General features: G+C 45.4%; 3 protein-coding genes and 1 long non-coding RNA gene across 5 annotated transcripts in view; 1 reads left to right on the top strand and 3 right to left on the bottom strand.

The window, feature by feature from the left end:
* F8 (coagulation factor VIII) overlaps positions 1 to 25,538 on the top strand; it is a 127,110-nt gene that overhangs the window by 90,039 nt on the left and 11,533 nt on the right. Inside the window, exons 15-23 of one of the 2 annotated variants that reach the window (XM_053201904.1) lie at positions 1,745 to 1,898; positions 4,018 to 4,230; positions 4,419 to 4,647; positions 5,071 to 5,253; positions 6,598 to 6,714; positions 7,543 to 7,614; positions 8,848 to 8,933; positions 13,738 to 13,893; positions 16,553 to 16,802. In XM_053201904.1, the coding sequence (XP_053057879.1) occupies positions 1,745 to 1,898; positions 4,018 to 4,230; positions 4,419 to 4,647; positions 5,071 to 5,253; positions 6,598 to 6,714; positions 7,543 to 7,614; positions 8,848 to 8,933; positions 13,738 to 13,893; positions 16,553 to 16,567 (1,225 nt within the window). In that variant the 3' untranslated portion in view covers positions 16,568 to 16,802. Of the gene's footprint in view, positions 1 to 1,744; positions 1,899 to 4,017; positions 4,231 to 4,418; positions 4,648 to 5,070; positions 5,254 to 6,597; positions 6,715 to 7,542; positions 7,615 to 8,847; positions 8,934 to 13,737; positions 13,894 to 16,552; positions 16,803 to 25,538 lie in introns of those variants that run through there. The other variant, XM_027053179.2, reaches the window with a different exon arrangement.
* Positions 10,836 to 16,657, bottom strand: LOC128311494 (uncharacterized). The gene is made up of 3 exons (XR_008289938.1): positions 15,758 to 16,657; positions 11,650 to 11,814; positions 10,836 to 11,462 (listed from the first exon to the last, which is right to left on the bottom strand). It is a non-coding gene; the product is annotated as an uncharacterized LOC128311494 (long non-coding RNA).
* F8A1 (coagulation factor VIII associated 1) lies at positions 20,586 to 22,843 on the bottom strand. The gene has a single exon (XM_027053183.2). It carries the CDS (start codon positions 22,451 to 22,453, stop codon positions 21,329 to 21,331), a length of 1,125 nt encoding a protein of 374 aa, XP_026908984.1. The 5' UTR covers positions 22,454 to 22,843; the 3' UTR covers positions 20,586 to 21,328.
* Positions 23,028 to 25,370, bottom strand: LOC113597355 (histone H2A-Bbd type 2/3). The gene has a single exon (XM_027053187.2). The coding sequence runs from the start codon at positions 23,482 to 23,484 to the stop codon at positions 23,143 to 23,145; it is 342 nt and encodes a 113-aa protein (XP_026908988.2). The 5' UTR covers positions 23,485 to 25,370; the 3' UTR covers positions 23,028 to 23,142.

The raw sequence follows: 25,538 nt of genomic DNA, 5'->3' as shown, positions 1-25,538 counted from the left end.
TTGAAAGCAAAAAGCACAGAACTCAACTAAGGAACTCACCACGACCCCGGGAAGCAGGAGGAAAATGAACTCAAAGGGCTCACAGGGTGCCACACTTTCCTGTTTTGGAATGCCATCAGAGGTTCACTTTGAAGCCTGTTGCTGCCACCAAGTCTGTTAAAAAACAAAATTCAAGCAAGTAAATCAGTTTATGAAGTGCTTTATGAGATTATCATGAATTAGGCAGCATTCCATCCAGCAAGCAGAGAGATGCTCTGAGGAGCAATACAAATGGAAGATGGGGCAAGGAGGTTGGTTATTAGCACAAGAAAAGGGTGCTTCAGCCCAGGATAGCTTTTTGGGAAGAAGGGAAGAACAAGATTTTGATCATGCAGATGACCTCACTAATGCTGATCTGGAAATTTCAGATTGAGTGTCAAAAGGTCACATTCCTGGGATTGGTTGAGACTGTGAATCTTGTTTTGCTCTCCTTGGTGACAAATGACTCCAATTTGGGCTTTTTCTTAACAAAACAAAATACAACTAGATGCTGTTTCCAAGCTACAGAGCTGAAGCATAGGAGTATGAAAGGTGAAAGGAAAAGGATGCAAAATGGCACGCCATGCAAATCCAAAGCTTCTGGATAGAGAGTAGGTCATGGCAGGCCAATGCTCCTGCTGCAACTATAAAAACTAGATAAATGCTAAAAATCCATATTTTAAAAATCTTTGGAGAGCTGTAGAATAAGAATTGGATGAACTAAAATTTAAGTGCAAGAGGACCACCTAGTTGCAGTGATGATCTGCAGTTGTTTTCTTTCTTGGTGGGTCTGCTGAAGTGTCTTACAGGCTCAGTGAACAGAGACTTTATAATTCCTCAATCAAAAGTCTGGGACGGGGCAGGGAAGGGGGGGAGAGGCGCCTGGGTGGCTCAGTCGGTTAAGCGTCCCACTTCGGCTCAGGTCATAATCTTGCAGTTCATGGATTTGAGCCCCACATCGGGCTCTGTGCTGACAGCTCAGAGCCTGGAGCCTGCTTCAGATTCTGTCTGTCTCTCTCTCTCTCTCTCTCTGCCCCTCCCCTGATCACATTCTGTGTCTGTCTCTCTGTCTCTCTCAAAAATGAATAAACATTTTAAAAATTTTAGAATAAGTTTATAAGCCCTACATACATTTAACATCCAACAAATATTTTTTGACCACCTACTATGGGCCGGGCACTTGTTCCAGTTGCAGGGAATACAGCAGTGGACAAAACAGACAAATGTGCTGCTTTCATAGAACTTATGTACTAGTGAAGCCTGGAGGGAGAGTATGTCAGGAAGATGGAGGGGTTAACTATGCAAAATGTTGCTTAGTCATCCAATAAGATGAGGACATAACAAAATTGACTATCAGCTTTGATAAGCTGCTCCCCTGATTTGGATATCGTCTGAATATGGATAGTGTTCATCTAGATCTCTTGTGAGCTCTCAGCCTCTAGGTATTTGCCAATTGAATTTACACAGATATCCATGTGTTCAAAACTGTATACTCCAACCACCTCGTCCTCCGGGGTTCCCCATCTCAGTGAATTGCATCACCATCCATCCATTTGCCCAAATCAGAAGCCTGGAGGTTCTCTTTAATCCTTTGTTCTCCTCTCTCCACTCCATTACACTTCCAGTTCATCATCAGTTCTACTAAATGTGTCTCAAATACAGGGAGGGCAAGAATGTGAGCTTTTTCTGTCCACCTGGTCCATGAAGACATTGCTTTTCCTCCCAGGGCTCCAGCTGGGGATGTCCCTCAGTTCAAGAAGGTGGTTTTCCAGGAATTTACTGATGGATCCTTCACTCAGCCCTTATACCGTGGAGAGCTGAATGAACACTTGGGACTCTTGGGGCCATATATAAGAGCAGAAGTTGAAGACAATATCATGGTGAGTTAAGGACAATGGAATTAAAAAAAATTAATCATATATATATATATGTGTGTGTATATATATATATATATATATATATATATATATACACACACACATTGTTTCTAATTATAAGAATAATGTATTCTTGGGGCGTCTGATTGAGCATCCCACTCTTGGTTTTGGCTCAGGTCATGATCTCACAGTTTTGTGAGTTTGAGCCCCACATTGGGCTCTGCACTGATAGCACAGAGACTGTTACGGATTCTCTCTCTCTCTCTCTCTCTCTCTCTCTCTGCCACTCCCCCACTCGAACTGTCTGTGTCTCTCTCAAAATAAATAAATAAACTAAAAAAATTAAAAATTAAAAACTAATGTATTCTCGGCACCTGGGTGGCTCAGTCAGTTGAGCGGCCGACTTCAGCTCAGGTCCTGATCTCATGGTTCATGAATTTGAGCCCCACATCGGGCTTGCTGCTGACAGCACAGAGCCTGCTTCAGATCCTCTGTCACCCTCTCTGTCCCTCCCCTGCTCATGCTCTCTCTCAAAAATAAATAAAAAAATTTTTAAAAATAATGTATTCTCACTTTTGAAAAATTTCAAAGTATAGAAAATAAAGAAGTTGAAAAATAATCCCTAACTACCATTTTGGTGTATGTTATCTCTGTCTTATGTATCCTTCTCTTTATGCGTTCAGAATTATACAATGTATAATTCTACTTCTTTTGACTAAATATCATGTGGTAAGTATTTCTCATGTCATTAAAAAGACTCTCTAAATACTTTTGTTTAATGATGGCATAGTAGTCTATTATGTGAATGTATGGTTTACTTAGCCATATACTTTGAACCACCTTTTAAATAGTTTGATATTTTTTCAACAGTTCAGTAATGCTGTAATCACAACCGTTTACCAGGACAAAATTCTGGAAGAGCAATGTAGAGAAACATTCATTATCTGTTAATGTTCTTTGCCCATTTGACATTTTTTGGAGGGAGTGCTTTTCTTATCAATTTATATTACCATATATGTTATATATTTTTCCAAGTTTGTTGTCTTTTAATTTTATATATAGTGGTTTTTTAAATAAAACAGGTTTGAATTTTTAGGCAGTAACCCATAAATCTTTCCTTTATGACACTTACATAGCTTTTATGTTTATAAAAATCCTTCCCTTGAGGTACCTGCATGGCTCAGTCGGTTGAGCGTCGGACTTCGGCTCAGGTCATGATCTCATGGTCCGTGAGTTTGAGCCCCGTGTCGGACTCTGTGCTGGCAGCTCAGAGCCTGGAGCCTGCTTCGAATTCTGTGTCTCCCGCTCTCTCTGCCCCTCCCCCACTCACACTCTGTTTCTCTCTCTCTGTGTCTCTCTCTCCCCCCAAAAAACAAACATTAAAATAAATAAATAAAAATCCTTCCCTATACAAAGATTGTTTTTCTTAAAATCACACTTTCTTCAACTTTATTTTACAGTTTAATTTCTTAACATTTAACCTTTTACTCCATCAGTAATTCCTGTAGACTAGAAGTTATTTTGATACATGTGTGAGCCAAAAATTAAAGTAGTTTTATTCTTTTCCAAAAATAGTCATCCATTGGTCCAATTGAGTGTTTACATTAAGGATGTAGAAGGACCTAAGATTATGAGATTGCAAGTGAATTTTTTTTCTGTCTTGATTCTGATTTTAGCTTCCATATGTCATATGAAGCATGTCTAACTTTTAAACAACTGAAGTCTTTTTTAAGGATCATATGCATTCACCTTAGAATTTGTCATAAGAACCATATGATTCAATTCCTGGGCTTATGGTCTCTTAAAACCCCTGGTGTGATATTTTCCCTTTCACTTCAGATTGCTTTTAAGTATTTAGGAATTTTCTCTTTTGCAACTTTCAATTCATGCTTTAAAGATTTTAGAATTCAAAACTTCCCCACTTTCCTCTATAGATCCTTCCTTTTGGGTTCTAATAACATCCATCCTCTGTACCACTTCCTTTGGGTATTAAAATTTGGGAAAAGCCAAAAATAGGCATTACTATTAGAGACGTAAACCCTAAGCGAAGAACTTTATAAGATCCTAAAACATGACACTTGAATTCTTTTTTAAAATTTGTATTCACTTCTTTTCTCTGCAGGTAACTTTCAAAAACCAGGCTTCTCGTCCCTACTCCTTCTATTCTAGCCTGATTTCTTATGAGGAAGATCAGAGGCAAGGAGCAGAACCTAGAAAAAAGTTTGTCAACCCTAATGAAACCAGAGTTTACTTCTGGAAAGTACAACATCAGATGGCACCCACTGAAGATGAGTTTGACTGCAAGGCTTGGGCTTATTTTTCTGATGTTGATTTGGTAAGTAAGTGTGTACTGTGCCTGCTGCTTACTGGTTTAAAAGGAATGGGCTTTGTGTTATCTGCCAAGAATTTTGGTATTTACCCTAAGTTTAATGGAAAGCTTTAAATAGGGAGGTGCCATCATATTTGTGTTTGAGAGGTATCACTCTGGGATCTACTAAGGAGGATTGATGTTTTCTCTCTCAGGAAAAAGACGTGCACTCAGGCTTGATTGGACCCCTTCTGATCTGCCGCAGTAACACACTGAGCCCCGCTCACGGGAGACAAGTGACAGTGCAGGAGTTTGCTCTGTTTTTCACCATTTTTGATGAGACTAAGAGCTGGTACTTCACGGAAAACATGGAAAGGAGCTGTAGAGCCCCCTGCAGTATCCAGAAGGAGGATCCCACTTTTAAAGAAAAGTACCGCTTCCACGGTAATGCATCCCACACCCAAATATTACTCCGTGTGAAAAGCACTACAACGGATGAGACGTGAGCCTGATGTTTCCACAGTATATGAATTGGGAGTGTATGTATGGGAGTGGAATCCTCACAGGAATCAATATTTTTTACTGGAGTAGAGGGAAAGAAACTTCTAGAATAGATCTTTTTAACTTACTTTAATGTTTATTTATTTTTGAGAAAGAGAGCATGAGCAGGGGAGGGGCAGAGAGAGAGGGAGATGCAGAATCCGAAGCAGGCTCCAGGCTCTGAGCTGTCAGCACAGAGCCCGACGTGGAGCTCAAACCCACGAACCATGAGATCATGACCTGAGCCGAAGTCCGACGCTAAACTGAGTGAGCCACACAGGTGCCGCGAGAATAGGTTTTAACAGCCTTCTTCGTGTTCTCCTCCAGCAATCAACGGCTATGTGATGGACACACTACCCGGCCTGGTAGTGGCTCAGGATCAAAAGATCCGATGGTATCTGCTCAGCATGGGGAGCAATGAAAACATTCATTCTATTCATTTCAGTGGGCAGGTGTTCACTGTACGGAAAAAAGAGGAATATAAGATGGCAGTCTACAACCTGTATCCAGGTATGAGTTAGTTTGTGCTCTTTCTGACTACTGTACCTATTGTTCCACTCAAATGGTCCGGGCACTGGGAGAGCAATCCAAGGACAGAGGACACACACTCCCTGATCTCAGGTAACTTACTTCTTCAACTCACTTTACTCTATAGAGACATACTAAATAATTTAGCAAATGAGCATGATAATTTCAGATACAGATAATGTGCTCTAAAAGAAACAGAACAGAAAGCAGGAATAATTCATGTTGCAGCACTTTACTAGGAAAAGGAGATTATTTTCCCCATCTGAGATCCCACACGGCACTAGCAGTTATCCATAGAGTGATTTGTTTATGTATATAACCAGTATATCGATTAAGCAGTACTCATAATGTTGATCAGCTTTCATCATGGGAATGAACTTCCCCCGTTCTTGTGTAAAACTTCCAATAAGTTCAATGACTTTTCTGCTCACTGTTTTCTTTTTAATTTATTTTTGAGAGAAAGAGAGAGCACAAGCAGAGGAAGGGCAGAGAGAGAGGGACAGAGAATCCCAAGCACAGAGCCCCATGTGGCGCTCGATCTCATGAACTGTGAGGTCATGACCTGAGCTGAAATCAAGAGTTGGACGCTTAACTGACTGAGCCACCCAGGCGCCTCTCTGCTCACTCTTGCATAATAAACATTCCTGCAGTCACTTTACATCACAAATACAGTTCAAGTACAAAGCAGCAGTGTCCACTCCGAGATACCTACATTGGGAAAGGGAGGCACATTTCTTCCTCTACCTTGTGTTTATTGTGTGTCCCCCTGCTCCCAACCCTGGCAGCTGCTTTCAACTCCAGCATGGAAAGGGTAAACTTACGGCACCCTTATCCTAGTTGGCACCTTAAAGGGCACCTTTATCCTAGTTGGCCGCTTGTGACTCATTCCTCAGCCCCTCAGCCTTCACCTCTAGCTTCTTGCTGCCAGGTTACTTTAGCCTCAAGGTGGCCCTAGTGGACCAGATCCATGAGGACCTTGCCCAGGCCTCCCTGTCCCAGGGAGCTCACATGTGCCCAATGGGAAATAAACCTTTGTCTCTGGAAAACCCTGAGAGTGCAGTGGCTTTCTCCTGTCTGCACCAGCAAAGGCTGCCACCACCCTGTCTCTCCTATTTCCCAGGGTGGGGGCTGCCATGACTCAATCCCCGGTGCCTCCAAACTGTAGGGCTCACATAGCGAGCAATTTGGGTTTGAGGGTCCGAGGGTGATAGAACTGACTTAGGTAGATCTCCTTTGATATTCTGCATAAACCAATGCATCTGCCAGTCTTTTTTTTTTTTTTTTTAGCAAAAAGAAATCATTTTTGTTCCTTTTGTTTTTGATAAGGTGTTTTTGAGACAGTGGAAATGCTACCATCCAAAGTTGGAATTTGGCGGATAGAATGCCTAATTGGTGAACACCTGCAAGCTGGGATGAGCACTCTCTTTCTGGTATACAGCCCGAGTGAGTAGCGCTGTGCGCAGACGCCCCCTTCCTAGTCAGCCCGCTTCTCGTTTTTTTTTAGGGAGAAATAGAGCACACAAATGGGGGAGAGGGGGAGAGACAGAGACAGAGACAGAGGCAGAGAGACAGAGAGAATCTCAGGTAGGCTCCACACTGAGTGTGGAGCCCAACGCAGGGGTCAGTGTCAAGACCCGGGGATCGTGACCTGAGCCAAAATCAGGAGTCAGAGTGTCAACCGGCTGAGCGTCGCCCCACCCTGGGCGCCCCGCCTCAGCCTACTTCCATACAGCTTTCCTCCTTCCTCCAATGCTTGCCTTTGTCAAGAAATCAATGCAAGCTTATGGTCATTTCCAAATCTAAAGTGAATATTGCTGGTACAAATGATCAGAGTCCCCAGAGAAGGGCAGATATGGTTGAAGCTTCGAACATTTTGAACCCGAAGCTGTAAATATACAACAAACCAGTGCTAAAAATATCTTCATTTTCGCAACTCAGTGAAGCTCCAAGAACAAATTGGGAAACTTAATTTTGGTTCAGTTATCAAAGATAACTTACAAATATCACCTGGAAGAGTTTGATATTTAACTCTAAGCAAGTAAGAGAGCCATTGCGTTCCTCAGCTGCAGGGCACGGATACTTGTGGCACCTAGCTATTGGAGTGAATTAAATGAGACAGAGAGTACAATAAACATTTAATATAGTTCTTGGCACATCGTGAACAATAAAAATATGACCATTTGTTGGTGTTCTCCCGTTTTCATTGACTTGCATCTGTGAAGCTACATTTTCTGTATGTCTAGCTGTTGTGTTCCTCCACTTTGATTTCAGAGTGTCAGATTCCACTGGGAATGGCTTCTGGACGCATTAGAGATTTCCAGATCACAGCTTCAGGACAGTATGGTAAATACCATTTTTTGTCTACAAGAACTGCACTGATTAGATCTTTTTTACTTCTGTTAATTCTGCTCCATAAATGCCTCTCTTTCTTTTTTTTTAAGTGTGAACTCTATTTTATTTTTAAATGTTTATTTATTTTTGAAAGAGAGAGAGAGAAAGAGAGACAGTGTGCGAGAAGGGGAGGGGCAGAGAGAGAGGAAGACACAGAATTTGAAGCAGGCTCCAGGCTGTCAGCTGTCAGCACAGAGCCCAATGCGGGGTTCAAACTCACAAACTGTGAGATTATGACATGAGCTGAAGTTGGATGTGTAATGACTGCACCACCCAAGTGTTCCTAAGAATTATTTTTCTATTTTTAAATGATTGGGAGAGAACAAAAGAAGACTGTATCATCACATGTGAAAGTTATATGAAACTCAAATTTCAGTGTCTGTAAATAAAATCTTCTATGGGTACATACACCACACCCACTCACTTATAATTGTCTACAACAGCAGTTACATAGCTGAAACAGAGACCAGATGATCTGCAAAGCCTAAATTATTTACTATCTGGCCATTTACAGAAAAAAGTTTGTCAATCCCTGTTTTAGAGGGAGCAAAATGCCCTTTGAAAATGAAGCTTGAGAGTGATATACCAAAATAGTATTGTTTTTCTCTGCATAATTGTATTATTTTTCTCTGCATAAATGGATACTTTTTTCACTTTTATTTTTATTTATGTCTTATTTTTTTTTAATTTTTTAACATTTATTTATATTTGAGAGACAGAGAGACAGAGCTCCAGAAGGGGAGGGGCAGAGAGAGAGGGGGACACAGAATCCAAAGCAGTCTCCAGGCTCCAAGCTGTCACCACAGAGCCCGATGTGGGGCTCGAACTCGCCAGTGGTGACATCATGACCTGAGCTGAAGTCGGACGGTTAACCGACTGAGCCCCCCAGGAGCCCCTGTGTCTTATTTTTATTTTTCATTTTCTAACTTTGCTACCAGGAACATACATTTTGTAATAAAGAAATAATGATATTATTCTATAGTACTGGTAACACATTCCAGTGTCAGCTAATTAGAGGTACTAATAAACAAAATTATTAAGTTTAGAAAATAAAATCCTACTATGTTTTATGCCTTTATCTTCTCCACAGCTAGGTGTACCCTTTCTCAAGAGAGAAAGTTTATTTCCTAAGTGTCTAGGACCAACCCAGCTGAATCTAATCTCTCTCCCCTTTCTTGGGCAAAGGACAGTGGGCCCCAAAGCTGGCCAGACTTCACTATTCTGGATCAATCAATGCCTGGAGCACCAAGGACCCCATTTCCTGGATCAAGGTTAGAAAGTACCTTGTGTTCAATCATGTCGTGTGTTCTCTTGCAAGCTCAAAACGTTACACATCTGCTTTAAGCCGTAGTCATTGTCGTCAAACTCCAAGTAACAGACCAGGAAAGAACACAGTGGCTTAGGATTTGTACAAAGACAATGAGGAATAATGATTTGGGAATGGAATTGAGTATGCTGATATGTTAGTCCAATATGGGAAACAAACGGAACCGGTGACTGAAACAGCGTCTTTAGGGTCATTCAGTTTCTTTTCAAATGACAAAGTCTTTCAGATCTGCTCACTCCCCATTTCCTCTAGAGCCACACTGCCCAGTAGAAACACACTTGGAACCACAAATGCAACCATGGGTGTCAGTCAACATTTCCCAGTAGCCACATTTAAAAAGAAACATCTGAAATTCATTTTAATGATATATGTGATCCAACATAGCTAAAAATGCTACCAAATGAGCATGTACTAAGTCGGAACTGTGACCCTTCAAGGGCACACATATAGGAACTCATGCCAACTCCGCCCTCTGCCTAACCACAAGCGTAGCTTCCTTCTAGAGCCCACCCAGGGAAAGGGAGAAAACATGACTGCTTCCAGCTTTGTTTTCAACCCTCTAATGCGCCTCCATGTCCGGAACTTACAGCCCGAAGCGGGGAATGCACACACGCCCCGCCACCTTGTCTCCCCACATCGGGTCCTCGTGCTGCTGACTTCTGAGCTGACCGACGCCATTACCTATACATTTCCCTCCTTTGCTGCAAGACAGCATCTGCTCCTGTTTTCTTGAGATTAAAATACTAAATAGGGATTGGGGAGAGATAAAGTGGTACACCAGTGAGACCTGGAAAGAGCACATCTCTCAATGTCACAGTGGCTCATTGGTCGTCAGCACGGCCAGTTGTGGCTCAGCCTGAACTGGCGCTCACTGATTCCTAAGTATGTCTGTTTCTTTGTGAGGCGGCCAAACCACATGTTTTCACCCTGTATTTCCGCGGTTATCACTTTCAACCCGACATGTATCCCTGGGTAGTGGATACCATCATCCGTTTGGGTGCCCTGCATGTGGTGTTCCATTGACTTATCTATTTATTGGAACAGCATTCTCATTTCCATTTGGGGAATTCTATCTCCCTAACTGCACATGACCTCCCAGGACTAGTAACTGGAGTGTCTTTTCTGTGCCCAGCCAAGAACTTGAGTAATACACAGCATTACGTTTCCACTTAGATTTGGCCAGTTGTTACAGCTTGCCAAGCTTCTGTCTCCCAAAGACTGTCTTAGTCTTTCCAGTTTCACATAATTTACTGACTTGATCAATACACTTTTTTATGCTTTAGCAAATTCATGATCAAAATATTGATATACACAGGGCTTCCTTACTGGGTGCTTTAAACAAATCAAGCTAGTAAATCCCTACCACACCTGTCATTATCATTGTCATTTCAGCTAAGAAAGCTCAAACAAAGTTAAATAACTTGCCCAGTCACAGCCAGTAAGTGGTTGAGCCAAAATTCAAACCCTGATAGTTGGGCTCCAGAGGCCTAATTTGTAATCATTATACTATACTGTTTCTAGAATGCTCCCTTCAGGTTGATAAGCATCTGTTAACTGCCATGGTTTGCTTATGGTAATTGAACCACAAATCCTCACTTAATTGTATTACCATCCAATCTGTATTAAATCACCTCATCTTGAAGGTTTTGTTTTTTGTTTTGTTTTGTTTTGTTTTGTTTTTGCCGTCATATTCTACTGAAGCCCAGATACACATTTTCATGATCTGGTGACTTTATGTAATAAATATCCAAGGGAAATAAAAAGTTATGTTCACTTACGAAAGAAAGAAAGAAAGAAAGAAAGAAAGAAAGAAAGAAAGAGAGAGAGAGAGAGAGAAAGAAAGAAAGAAAGAAAGAAAGAAAGAAAGAAAGAAAGAAAGAAAGAAAGAAAGAAAAAGAAATGGTTCTAGGGAGCCAGGCTGGCAGTCAGAGATGTCTAGCTGCCATGTTTGTATTTGTGCACCCGGTGACTCATTACTGCTTTGCTTACTCCCTCATACAGAGGTGTGTCCTGTTGTCACACTCAAATACATGGCTGGATACATAGGTGAAGATGTTGACTCTGTAAATGCCAAGTCGCTCTGAGATTCCAATTATAATAGAGAAGAAGCACAAGAAAGTGAAGTAGATGAGACTGGCGGTTTGCCAAGAATTCATCAGTTGCAGAACGCAGGTGGAAAGGGTGGCTGGCAAGGCTTTCTTACAACTGCTAGAAAGTGCAATAGTCAGTGGTCCAAAAGAGACCTCGCATACACAACATAGAAAACAGTACAACTCAATTCAACAAAAGTCATGAGTTTTGCCCCTCGTACTTACAGTTGTTTATGCCCCGACACAAAGAGTAAAACTAAAGTGTCTTCAATTGAAAGTATCTTCTAATCAGGGCGCAGATAGTGCTATAGCTTCTGAAGACTGTGCCACTCTCTGTCCTGCAGCCCTCCTTCTTCTTCTCCTGTACTTACTGCTATGTGATGCTGTAAACAAAAACATCTATATAACATGTAGTCTGTTTCTCTAACTCAAATGTAAGTTACATCAGGGCAGGGCTTTTGTTTTCTTGTTCCCTGCTCAATTCCAGTACCTAGAACAGTGCTTAGCACATAACAAGTGCTAAAAACATCTTCTTTGAATGAATGGATGGATAGATGGATGGCACTTAACTGAAGGAGACAGTTAGTTATGAAGCTCAAGTGTCATTACAGTCCAATCTGAGTGTGCCAGGCATCTGTGAGAAGTTAAGTTGGACTTGCTTATCAGGGCGCTGATGCCACAATTCCTTCTAATGCTTGCATAGCCTGTGCTCTCTTCTTTAAGAACCAGTCATTCCTATGTAAGAAACAAAACAGACGAACATAGGGGAAGGGAAGCAAAATGAAGATAAAAACAGAGAGGGAGACAAACCAGAAGAGACTCTTAAATACAGAGAACAAACTGAGGGCTGCTGGAGGAGTTGTGGGTAGGGGGATGGACTAAATGGGAGGTGGGTACTAAGGAGGGCACTTGTTGGGATGATCACTGGGTGTCATATGTAAGGGATGAGTCACTAAATTCAGTCCTGAAACCAATACTACACGATATATTAACTGCCTCAGATTTAAATAAAATTTCAAAATATATATTAAAAAAATAATAAACATTATCATTCAAACATCTACTCACTTCAAACAAATTTCTTTAAAAACAAACAAACAAAAAGAACCAATTATTCCTTACCACTCTGCCATTATTCACTCATTCATTCCAAAACATTTCCTGTGAATCAGTATTATACCAGATGCCAGGTTAGGTCTACAGCTAGAGAGAATATAAAAGCTACCATTTAGGGGTGCCTGGGTGGCTCAGTCGGTGAAGCTTCCATTTATTTATTTATTTATTTATTTATTTATTTATTTATTTATTTATTTTCAGAGAGAGACAAAGAGAGCACCAGCCAGGAAGGGGCAGAGAGAGAGAGAGGGAGAGAGAAAACCCCCAACAGACTCTGCACTGTCAGCGTGGAGCCTGACATGGGTCTCAAACTCATGAAGTGCAAGATCATGACCTGAGCCAAAACCAAGAGTTGGTCACTCAAACGACTGAGGCACCCTGGTGTCCCCCTGCCCCAATTCTTCTTTTTTTGTAATGTTTATTTATTTTTAAGAGACAGAGCATGAGCAGGTGGAGGGGCAGAGAGAGAGGGTACAAAGGATCTGAAGCGGAATCTGCACCAACAGCAGTGAGCCTGATGTGGGGCTCAAACTCACAAACCGTGAGATCATGACCTGAGCCGAAGTCAGACGCTCACCTGACTGAGCCACCCAGGTGCCCCTGAGCTTCTGATTGTTGATTTCGGCTCAGGTCCTGATCTCATGGTTCATGGGATCAAGCCCCAGGTCTGTCAGCATGGAGCCTGCTTAGGATTCTCTCTCCCTCTCCCTCTCTCTCTGCCACATCCCACCCTCAAAATAAATAAATAAAAACATAAAAATAAAATAAAAGCTACCATTTATTAAGTGTTTAGTATGTGCCAGGCACTGAACTCAGCACATCACATGTATTAACCCCTTAATCCTCTGGTAAACCTTTGCGATAAACACCATTATTATTCCTACTCTACATATAAAGAAATTGAGACACACAGAGGTTAGGTGACTCAAACAGGTTCACTGCCTTAAGGATCACAGTCTAACAATGAAGGAATATAAGCAAAGAAAGCTTTATAATATAATGCAATAATATGCTCTCATGAAGTTTTATACACAAAGTGAAACAGAAGTATAGAGAAAGGAGCACTAAATATATCTGGGCAAGTCAGGGAAGGCTAACCAGGAGAAATCGTTTCTGAAGTAACACTTGAAGGAGAGACAGCGGTCTATCACTGATAGTGATGTTGGGATGGAGACTGGTCTGGGGAGAGGGGAGGAAATCGGCTTTGCTGAGGCTGACGCTGAGGCTGAGGCAAAGCACTAGGTTGTGTGGGTCCCTAAGTGCAGCACATGGGATGCAGGTACAGGAAGTAAGGCCCATTGATTTGGAAGCGGTCTGGTGTGTCAGGAAGTAGGCTGAGAACCCAATAAGCCCTTTCCTTCTTGTTCCCATCATTTATCTCCCCGCTCCACACACATCCACATTCCAACGTTGCCGTCTATTTCACTGCACGTCCAAGGTGATATTGAGCATATCTGTATTGATGTAGATTCTTCTTAAGCCAATAATGAATTTCAGAAGGTGCTACATACATTTAAGATAAAGTGTTGTTTTAATTGGCAGGTGGATCTGTTGGCACCAATGATCATTCACAGCATCATGACCCAGGGCGCCCGTCAGAAGTTGTCCAGCCTGTACATCTCTCAGTTTATCATCATGTATAGTCTTGATGGAAAGAAGTGGCAGAGTTATCGAGGGAATTCCACTGGGACCTTAATGGTATGTCATGAGTTCTTTTAAGAGAATGCATGAGTGTTTTAAAGAGCTTCTGACAGATTTCAGATATGGGACAAACACTCCTACCTTCTACAAACTTAACTCCAAAAAAGATTTTTCCACTTTGGGGCAATAGGAGTGATTATGGATGTCTGGATAAAAACATAGTAGCATCAAAGATCTCCTAGATAATACAAATGAAGAGGTATGCTCTGTTGACAGAAATCTGTGACTCGGGACTGAGTGGATTGATAACATTATGAGTTTGCTTATGGATATTCTAAGTGTGAGATGACAATAGGGCCGTCAGGTGGAATATCCAGCAGGCGGTAGCTTGAAGACTTGAGTTCATGGGGGCAACACCCTAATGGAGGTAAAGATCTGTGTCTTCCACATAAAGGGCCAGGGGAAACCTTGGGAAGTGATCACAAGACCCTTCATTCAACAGGCTCTTGATATTGGGGTTGTGAGTTTGAGCCCCATGTTGGGTGCACAGTTTACTTGATATACACACACACACACACACACACACACACACACACACATACATATATGATATTTATTCTCCTCGTGCCCTCCTTTTAGAGGATTTGGCTTTATCTCTCTACTGAAGGTCACTGCTCCCTTCACAGTGGCTTTCTTCTCTCCCTGGTGTGGTTACTATCACTGACTAGCAAACCACCCCAAAACTTAATGCCAAACCATTTTGTTCACAGATTCTATGGGTCAGGACTTTTAGCAGGGTACAATAGGGGTGGCTGTCTGGGCTCCACAATATCTGGGGCCTCAGCTGGGAAGATTTGACAGCTGGGGGCTTGAAGCATCTGGAAGCATCTTCACTTGCATGTGTGATAATTGGTGTTGACTGACCTAGCTAGGGCTGCAGCTGCGGCTGCTGAGGGAAGTAACTCAGTATGGCCTTTCCATGAGGCCTGGGATTCTCACAGCATGATGGTCACACATCTATCCAGATTCAAGAGGAAGAGACAGACGCCACTTCTCAGTGGGAGGAATGTAAGGAACTTGTGGTCTTTTCTGTAAACCACTGTCATCCAAGTATCACCAGTGATGCTATGGGATGAGATACAGATGGTGACAAAAACCCTGGGAGATTAAATTGACAGGGGCATTTAGTCAGTATGGTGATAACTATAGCATCGCCTGGTTGTAGAATGACCTGTCTACCTTTCATAGCCCTTATTTTTACGGCATACGTAGAGGAAATAAATTAAATGTTAAACATTATGAATATACACAAAGAAGAACACCCGTGGATGTACATATAGAATTGGGCCAAATCCATGGAGCTCTGGAGGACACTGCCACATCCTGTGGTTGTAGACAGATACGCGGACTTAAGACCAAGTCTAAGGGCTGAGCATATGAATTACAGACTTGCCATGGAATGGTCAACCCCACCGGGTCTCTTATGCTAAGTGGAAAGAAGGGGAGCTCTGAGACCTGGGTGGGCAGATTTACACACACATGGATAAGGCTGAGAACCGCCAGCCTCCAAATGCCCCTGAATCTCCTTGCCTGGGGAGCGACCTTTCCACAACCTCCAAGGCAGTTTTCTTTTCTCTGCATAAAAGTCTTCTGGTGACTACACCTGCAACTGTTGCCTCACAAGCCAGTGTCTCGTGTCCTTAGGGCCCCTGTTTGGCCACTACAAAAGTCAGATGAGTCATGAGGAAATGACACATCATCACAAATTTAGTCAGGTGGTGATGACAAAAAGTTTGCAATCCCAGATGTGGCATCTTCTCCAGAGCAAATTAACACAGCTCCAGGCACCTGACACTGACCTGGAGCATACTTTTTCCTTCATTCCCATTGATAAGCAAAAACAGGATAGATTTGCACTTACAACGTAGGATCGGGAGTATTAACTTTACTGTTCATGTCTCAGGACAATGCCGGCTCCTGTTCTTTGTTATAATATACACCCAAGGGACTCCAAACGTGTTGACATCCCACAGAACACCACACTGGCCCATTACATTGATGACGTTATGCTGGCAGGACCTGGTAAACAGAAGTAGCAATTACCCTAAATGCTTTTGTGATTAATATACACAAACACACACAGAGAGACACATATATAGACATATATGTAAAACAAATAAGCCCATCTTTTCTTGACTTTACTGTGAATGGATCCCATATTTCACTCTTTAACATAATGTTCACTGTTTCAAACAAATACTTTTTTTAATGTTTATTTATTTATTTTGAGAGAGAGAGGAGCGCACAAGCAGAGTAGGGGCAGAGAGAGAGGGAGAGAGAGGACCCCAAGCAGGCTCCACGCTCTGCAAGATCACAACCAGAGCCAATATCAAGAGACAGTCACTTTAACCGACTGAGCAACCCAGCCACCCCTCAAACAAATACTTTCTACCACATTTAAAAATTTCCTTCCACTCCTTTTTATTTGCAATGGCTGCACAATTTCATCAAATGCTTTTTCACCATCTTTGGTATGATCACATTTCTTCTCTTTCCTATTGTCAAAATACAGTTAACATCCAGTGGTGTGCTGGCAAATGTTTATCACTTGGCTCAGAAGCAAAATGGGGGACAGTTAGGGGGGAAAGGTGTTGATTTGTAGCGTTTGCTCATTTCCATGCTATAAATACTCATTATCATACCTGATTTGTAACAGTCCAATCAGACCTGATTTCAAGCCGATGATTTAATGGCATTGAATGCAGAGTTGGGAACAGACGGGCACAAGTGGCTCTCACAATCCAGGACTAGACAGCTCCAGCACAGCACTGTGAAATCCCTGGGAAAACCACTCTCATTCATAGTGTAATAATCATTTAAAACTTAGCTGGATGCAATTTGATTACACGTCATTTAGAATTTTTCTATCTATACTAATCAATAAAACTGGTTTACCTTTTTCAAGGGCTCTGTTTATCAGGTTTTGGCATGAGAGTTATATGGACTTGAAAATAAAGTAGAATGGTTTAATTAATATAGTAATCATGTCTTTAATGAAAGTTAGGTGGAAATGCCACTAGAGCTTTGTGCCTTATTTAGTGGCCTGGCTATCTTTTCCAATCCTCATCTGAATATTGATATTCTCATTTTCTATTCCCTGTAGTTCATTGCTGTGACTGTATACATTAGACTTCTGTCTCCCTGCCTATGTCATAGAGCCATATCTACATGCACACATCTCTCTCTTTTTCCCCTTTATCTGAGTGGGCAAATGTTTGTCTATTCTATTTGATTTTCAGAGAATCAACTCTTGGTCTTAAAATCAAACATAGACTTTGGGCACCTGGGTGGCTCAGTCGCTTAAGCATCCAACTCTTGGTTTCCGCTCAGATCATGGTCTCATGGTTCAGGGGATTGAGCCCCGCATTGGGCTCCGTGCTGTCAGCATAGAGCCTGCTTTGGATTCTCTCTCCTCTCTCTACCCCTCCCAAGCTTATGCTGTCAATAAATAAATAAAAATTAAAAAAGTAAAACATAGGGGCGCCTGGGTGGCTCAGTCAGTTGAGCAGCCGACTTCGGCTCAGGTCATGATCTCGCGGTCTGTGAGTTCGAGCCCCGCGTTGGGCTCTGTGCTGACGGCTCAGAGCCTGGAGCCTGTTTCAGATTCTGTGTCTCCCTCTCTCTCTGACCCTCCCCCGTTCATGCTCTGTCTCTCTCTGTCTCAAAAATAAATAAACATTAAAAAAATTAAAAAAAAATAAATTAAAAAAAAAGTAAAACATAGACTTGAAGTTTGTTTTCCAATTAATTTCTGCTCAAAACTTTTAAAATTCTCTTTAATTCTCTTTTGGTTTATTTTTTGTTTCCTAGAATCTCGAGTTAAATGACTAGTTCTTTTGTTTTTAGTCTTTCTCATTCAGTGATAATGATACAATATTAACTACTCTCATGAAGGTCATTCATTTAACAGTTACTCAGGAACTACTGTTCTAGGTTCTAGTAAAGGGATGGGTAAGCTGGAGCCCATCCATGGATTTGGACTACCACCTGCTTTTGTATGGACTGTGAGTTAAGAATGGTTTTTACATGTTTAAAGTCGCAAACACAAAGGTTATGGGACAGAGACCATTTGCGGCCTGAAAAGACTAAAATGTTTCCATCTGCTCCTTTACAAAAAGAGTTTGCAGAATGAGGAACAACTCTAATGGCAGCAGAGATGCCTAGAGTGTTAACATGAACCAGAACCCTTCCATCCCAGACCTTCTCTAATCAACAGATTGCAGTCTTAGTCATTGACCTTCAGTGTAGAGGTCCTCAAAGGTTTTTACATCTTCGTATCATCCACATACTAAATATTGTTGCAGCAGCGATATTCTCATCATAGAAGTCCCACATAAATGGGGCAAAGGGAATTGCAATGCCCTTTAAGGATCGCTGCCTCACTGCCACTATTTTCAGTAGTTTTATTAAATTTTTTAATGTTTATTTATTTTTGCAAGAGAGGGGTGGGGGAGGAGCAGAGAGACAAGGATCCAAAGTGGTCTCTGTGCTTACAGCAGAACTCGAACTCACAAACCATGAGATCATGACCTGAGCCAAAGTTAACACTAAACAAACCGAGCCACCTAGGCACCTATATTGTCAATAGTTTATAATAATTTAAATGTTAATTTTGAATTATCAATGAGCATTTCACTGATGTGGCTCTTTCCCTTTGCTTTTCAAGTTAAAAAGAAGACTACTCATGTCTTTTAAAAATATTTATTTTTGGTCATGTTATAAAACAGTGTTAATTTTATTTATAATTACCAAGTGATTTGTCAAAGTCTGTCAAAATTGCTGAAATCTGGCTTTGGCCCAAATATCTGTGCTATGAAGTTTCTGAGGGAGATATATAAATGAGCCAATGGCAAATAAAAACAACCTTCAAGTTTCCTAAAATTATACTCATATACCCAACACAGGCTCTCTGGTAATCCCTTCCCACCACTTCCTCAAGGCAAGGAGTTAGACCAGAGGCCTAAGGAGGCTTTTCCTGGAGCCCAAATCCAAATATCATCACCAGCCACATTCCATAACTCCTAAACATTTTTGTCATAAAACAGTAAGGCAGCCAGCCAGGCCCGTAGCACAGATGGAGAGGAATACACCAGGAAAAGCAAAAGCAGGAAAGAGCATGCAACCTAACAACTTTCTTTGTAAATTCCAGTTTAAGACTGGCTTATTTCACAGAGCATTATACCTTCTAGATGCATCCATGTTGTTGGAAATGGCAAGATTTCATTCTTTTTATGGCTAATATTCCAGTGTGTGTGTGTGTGTGTGTGTGTGTGTGTGTGCATATGTGTGCTTCTATACATAGATCTTTTTTTTCCATTCATCTATGGATGGACACTTGGATTGCTTCCATATTTTGACTATTATAACTAATGCCACAATAAACATAGGGGTGCATATATCTATTCGAATTAGTATTTTCATTTTCTTTGTGTAAATACCTACTAGCACAATTGCTGGGTTGAAGGGCAGCTCTATTTTTAACTTTTTGAGGAAACTCCACAGTTTTCCAGAGTGGCTGCACTAGTTTTTATTCCCACCAACAGTGCAAGAGGGTTCCCTTTTCTCTACATCCTCGCCAACATGTTGTTTCTTGTGCTCTTGATTTTAACCATTCTGACAGGTGTGAGGGGCTATCTCACTGTGGTTTTGACTTGCATTTCCCTGATGATGAGCGATGTTGAGCATCTTGCCATGTGTCTGATACCCTAGCCACTTTTGCAAAAAACTGGATGAGGTTTTTAGGGCTCCGAAAGACCCTTCCTGGCAGACAAGTGAGAGCACAGGAATGCTGGCTGAGTCTGTCTCAGATGGGCCTGTCCCATATTTCCTTACCTATTGCTCCCACATTGTTGAAACAGAAGTAGGAAAGAATACGCTAAAAGTCCCGCCCCTTTTGCGGCACTTAACTCATGGTGACAACCTGTACATATCCCCTGCAATGCACACAAAATAAGGCAAATCTACCGCCAAGCTGTGCCCTTAAATCTCACTCCAAAATATTAGTACCGTACACAACTTCAGCGTAAAGGATGCATTTTCCCAAACCTGAATGATTGAGAAGATTCTATTCTGAAGACTTCTCGTTATCACTCCCAACACCGTGAAGAAAATAAAATGGAATTGAAAAAGCCCCCAGACTGTAATGTCTGCATGTAACATTTGGACCAAAAAGCTTTGGAAATGTAGTATTTTGAAATGGGATACCACCCTGCTCTTGCGGAACAAAGACACTGTCTTTCACATACATGACCACACAATACCAAAGAACCGTGCTGGTTTTACACATTGGAGTTAAATAAGAGGTACAGAAAGGTCCCTACTACAAATACAGGATTGTCACATGGAGTAGGCATACCTCTCAGAATAGAACCTGGAACCAGAACTGTGAATTCCAATGCACACCGACACATTTGCTAAACACATTTGTTAGAACATTCCCGCCCCACCCCCAACCTTGCACCAGACACATTTGCATGGTAGCTCTCTTAAGTAAGGACCACTTAAGCACCACATCGCAAATGATCTCTGGAGATTCACTGCGGGGCACAGCCTGAATCCCAGGCACACTGTCCATTTCAAATGAATGAATGCATCATGGACCTGAAGGAGAACTGTTTTTCTACCTCCTGCTTCTGGATGGGCAGAGAAGCTATTCCCATGTTATAGATGAAGTAAAGCTACACCACAGGTTAGGGGCATCAGGATGGCTTTATTGTGGATTTAGGGCTGGAGCAACAACAACGTACTCATCAAATGATTCCCACAAATATGCATGGGGCAGATGAAACTACTTGGGTGATCCCACAGATAGACGTCAATATACGCTAAGAAATGAGATCACGATAAAAAAAAATCCTATAGCTTAAGTATTTAGGCAGAACTGTGAAACATGAAATCCTCTGCCACAAAGATGTAGGGGGAGTCGGGTGGAAGAAGTAAGGGATAAGCGGGGTTCTTTTTATTTCTATTGAGACAGAGAGCACGGGTGCAGCAGGGGAGGGGCAGAGAGGGAGACAGGGAATCCCAAGCAGGCTCCCAGCTGTCAGCGCAGGGCCCCAAGGTGGTGGGGGGAGGTCTGGGACTCACTAACAGCGAGATCATGACCTGAGCTGAAATCAGACTCCGGACTGAGCCACCCCAGGCGCCGCAAGAGGGTTCTCATTCTTATGTTGCAGCCTTGGGGAAGAGAGCCCTGTCTTCCACTCTGATTCTATCACGTTGTCCTGGTTGTTTGTCCCTCCCTCCGTTATGGAAGTCAGTCTTTGGGACACAGGTACCTCCCAGTGAACTATATTGCTACAGTGGCCAGAGGAGTACGAGAAACCAAGGTAGAACTTTGCCGGCATCCACGACTTGTATTTCCCCCCGAAACGCCAAGGGAGACGCACGACGTTTGGTAGCAAGCAACGAGTGCCTTCGTTCACGCGAGTCCTCAGATGCCCTGTCCCGAGGGGGAGACGGTTTCCTGCAGAACCAGGTGAAGGAGGTGGTTCTGCTCGGCACTCAACAGTGGCCACATCTCCACTTGCAGCGACTTGACGGCTTCCGTGTCCTTTTCGTGGGTGGCCATGACCAAGGACTGCAGCAGCAGGAACAGCTCGTCAGGAAGCTGGCCGCCGCTCTCCTGCCCGTGGCCGTCGAAAGCCTCCCAGGAGTACTTCTCCAGAGTGTGGGCGTGCTCCGGCAGGAGCTTGGCGGGCGGCGGTTGCAGCAGCAGCAGCAGCAGCACGCGGGACACCTCGCAGCGGACCAGCACGTCGGAGAAGGCGCCCAGCGTGGCGGGAGAGGGCGCGGGCGCAGGGCCGCCGTTCGCAGGGAGCAGCGCGGCGGGCAGGGCCGGGGCCGCGCCGGGCCCGACCTGTGGCCCCGGAGGCGGCGGGGGCGGCGGCGGCGGCGGCGGCGGCACCGGGTGGCTGCCGTGCTCCCGCGCCAGGCGCTGCATGCGCGTGAAGACCGCCAGGGCGCCGTTGTAGTCGCGCGCCAGCAGCTGGCAGGAGGCGGCGTCGCCCAGCGCCTGCAGCGCCGCCAGGGGCAGCTGCGGGAGCTGCAGGTGGGCGGCGCGCTGGAAGTGGCCGGCGGCGGCGGCCGGCTGGCCCAGGTCGCGCAGGGCGGCGGCCAGCTCCAGGCAGAGGGCGGCGGCGGCGGCCGGCTGGCCCAGCTCGAGGTGCAGGCGCACGGCGGCGCCCAGGGCGTTGGCGGCGGCCTGCAGCGGCTCCCCGTAGGCCGCCGGGCAGGCGAGTCGCTGGCGCGCGTCGCGCTCCTGCCGCAGGAAGAGGCGGGCGGCCTCGGTGAGCGCCAGCGCCTCCCCAGGCCCGTGGAAGAGCGCCTGCTGGCAGCGCGCCACCGCCAGCTGGCACCAGGCCGCGTAGGGCAGGCACTCCTGGGCGCGCAGCTCCCGGCCCAGCTGCCCGAACTGCTCGCCCGCCTCCGCCACGTTGGGCTTCCGCAGGAACCGCTTCTTCAGCTTGCTCGACACCTGGCGGTACCGCGCCAAGAAGTCCCCGGCCTCGGGGCCCGGGCCCGCAGCGCCGCCCAGGCCGGGCGCGGACGCCGCCATGTTCGCCGCCACACGCAGACGCGGACGCGGACGCGGACGGTCGGACGTGCGGGCGCCCGGCGGCGACGTGCCCTGCGTCCGCGCTCGGGCAGCCAGGCGTCCCGTTGCCCCGGTGATACGCAAGCGACGGGGCCCGCAGGAGAGGCCTCGCCCCGCGCGGGTCGTGTGTGCAAATCGTGGACCCTGGGGCGGGGCCTGGCCAGGTGCCCCCTGTGGCTGGGTGACGGCCTGTTTACCCGCGTGGCCGAAGGCGTCTCCCAGAATCTGTAACCGAACCGGCCCGAAACCCAGCTCGCCGTCCCGCGTGACCCCAATTCCAACCTGGCAGGGTTCTCGCTCGCCAGGTCCCCCCGCCCCGGTCACTCGTCACCCCTCCCGTCAAAGCCTCCACCCGAGCCAGCCTCTCCCGCCCAGGGCCACCGCCTGCATGATCCCCGAGACAAGCTGCTCTGCTGGGTCTTCCCCGACCACGACCCCCGCCCCACGCCCCCACCCCACCCCCCACCCCCCACCCCCGACGAGGGACGTCCCACGACCACGCCCCACACACCAGCGACAGAAGCACTCACACGGGTTTCTCCAAACACTTTATTGGCTTTCAGTGACTGCCTGAGGCACCAGGCCGGCCGGGGCCCACCCCGGCCACGAGTAGGCCTGGCGCCCGCCGGACCCCACGTCGCGTGGGACAGCTAGTTCCAGCCCGGGACCGCCTGGGAGATGATGGTGGACTGGAAGAAGGCGCTGAGCAGCGGGTGGTTGTGGACCACCATGTCCACGACACCCGGGGTGATGAGCCTCCTGCCGCTGTTCCGGGCCTCGATGCCGGCCAGCTCCAGGACCTTGGCCGTCAGGGACTGGATGACGGCCGCTAGGAAGATCGGGGCGGACGCGCCCAGGCGCTGCGAGTAGCGGCCCTCCCGCAGGAGGCGCTCCACGTGGCTCACGGAGAACGTCAACTCGGCTGGGGCAGTGTGGGAGCGGACCCGGCTCTGGCCACTGGACGACCCTCGACGGCTCCTCCTCACAGGCATGCTGGGCCTCGGCTGCGCTTTCTCGGACGGGCCTCGGTCTGGCGTGCGCTGCGGGAAGCGGTCGGGTGCGGCTGGATGCGGTCGGATAGGGCTGGATATGGTGCGATGTGGCGGGAAGCGGTGTAAAAAGCCAGTTGGCCCGAAGTTTCCGACCGGCAGCGTTCCAAAGCCGCTACTCTATATCCTAGAGGTCACAGACCGACCCCATCATTGGTCGGGTGCGCGTTTTGGGACACGTACATCCGGTGAAGTCACTGCTTTCCCATGGGCCCCCGCTGCAGAGAAACAGTGCTGGGCGGGAGCCTGCTCCCTGGAACCCCTGTTTGAAGGAACGCTGGCTTTTGGCTGGGCGGGCGCATTGTGCACACACAACACCCGTGTAGGAGCCAGCGGCCCCGAGTGTACACTAGAGGGGTCGGGCGACCACCACGACCGTCTAGTTCCAAACCGTGGCAGCACCCCTCAAAGAAACCCCTGTACGTGTCAGGCAGCCAGTCCTCACCGCACCCCTCTCCCCCCCACCCCCGTCCTCGGGAGCCCCCAGGCAACCGCTAGTCGGCTTGCTGCCCATAGGGGTTCGCCTGTCCCGGACACTTACTTCTTTCTGCACGCGGGATCGCTGGGCGAATAGGCGGCTTTCTGTGCCTGGTTGCTTTCCCGTAGCGCAGCGTTGTCACTAGGGTTCGTTCGTCCGTGTGGGAGCGTGAGTCAGCGCTTCAAGCCTTTTCACGGCTGAGTAATATTCCACCGCAGGGACACACCGTGTGTGGCGGCCTATCCCAGTTCATGGGTTGACAGGCAGCTCCGCCATTCCCACCTTGCGGCAGATGTGAACAGCGCTGCGCCGAACATTTCCTGCACAGGGTTCTGTTTGAGCACCTGTTTCTGATTCCCTAGGGTAGGAAATTGCACCGGGACTGCGATTGAGGGGTCGGGTGCTAATTCTGCCGGTAACTTACTGAGGAGCCGCCCAGCGGATTCCCACAGCAGCTTTGCATTCCCAGCAGCAGTGTGTGAGTCCCAGTCTTGCTCACCCTCGCCCGAACTCGTCTTTTTGCCTTTGTTTTGCTTTCTTGTGCCTAGAAGAGCCAGCCTACTGGCTGCGAAGTGGTGCCTCATGGCGGTTGCGATTTGCATCGCCCTGTTGGCGCATGATGTTGAGCGTCTTTTCGTGTGCCTCTTGGCCATTTGCACATCCACTTTGGAGGAACGTCTGTTCAAGTCCTTTCCCATTTTTTAACTGGGTTGTACGTTCGTGCTTTCATTGTTGACTTGTAGGTGTTCTTTATGCATTCTGGAGAATACACCCTTATCCCATGTGTGATTTGCAAATGCTTCTCCCATCCTGTGCGTTTTGTCCTTTCACCTTCTAGACAGAGTCCTTTCATGCACAAAAGTTTTTGGTTTGGATGGTGTACAACTTATCCTCTTTCCACCACCCCCTTTCTTTTGTGGCCGCGCTTTTGCTGCCATATGTAAGGAACTGTTGTGTAGTTAAAGCCAGGGGGATTTATATCTATGTTTTATTCCAAGAGTTTCATAGTTTCATCGCTTACGTTTGGGTTTGTGATCCGTTTTGGAACTCATTTTCATACGTGGTGTGAAACTGGAGCCCACGTTCATTCTTTTTTCTGTCAATATTCAGTTTTCCCAGCACCGTTTGTTGAAGAGATTGCTCATTCTTCCATTGAACGGTCTGGGCCCCCTTGTTGAATATCAACTATTCATAAATCTATGGGTTTATTTCTCACTGTAAATTCAAAAACATTGACCTACATGTCTACTCCTATGCCAGTACCACAGTTTACGATTGCTGTAGTTTTGAAGTAAGTTTTGAAAGTGGCACGTGTGGATCGTACAGCTTTGTTCTTTTCCGGATTGTTTTGGCTGTGTCTGTCCCTTGCATTTCCATATAAATTTAGGGTTGGCTTTTACGTCTGCAAAAGATCATTGAGATTTTGATAGGGATTATATTGAATCTATATTATGGCCATCTTAACAATTTTAAATGTTCAATTCACTAAAATTGGATGCCTTTCCACCGACTTAGGTCC

The sequence above is a fragment of the Acinonyx jubatus genome, chromosome X (assembly GCF_027475565.1).
Source record: "Acinonyx jubatus isolate Ajub_Pintada_27869175 chromosome X, VMU_Ajub_asm_v1.0, whole genome shotgun sequence".
Classification (NCBI taxonomy): domain Eukaryota; kingdom Metazoa; phylum Chordata; class Mammalia; order Carnivora; family Felidae; genus Acinonyx; species Acinonyx jubatus.
The sequence above is the reverse complement of the archived record's forward strand: the minus strand, read 5'-3'. Positions and strand labels throughout refer to the sequence as shown.

What these genes read in the sequence shown, in the direction of transcription:
- LOC113597355 (XM_027053187.2), bottom strand. Translation starts at nt 23,484, where the DNA reads ATGCCTGTGAGGAGGAGCCGTCGAGGGTCGTCCAGTGGCCAGAGCCGG.
- F8A1 (XM_027053183.2), bottom strand. Translation starts at nt 22,453, where the DNA reads ATGGCGGCGTCCGCGCCCGGCCTGGGCGGCGCTGCGGGCCCGGGCCCC.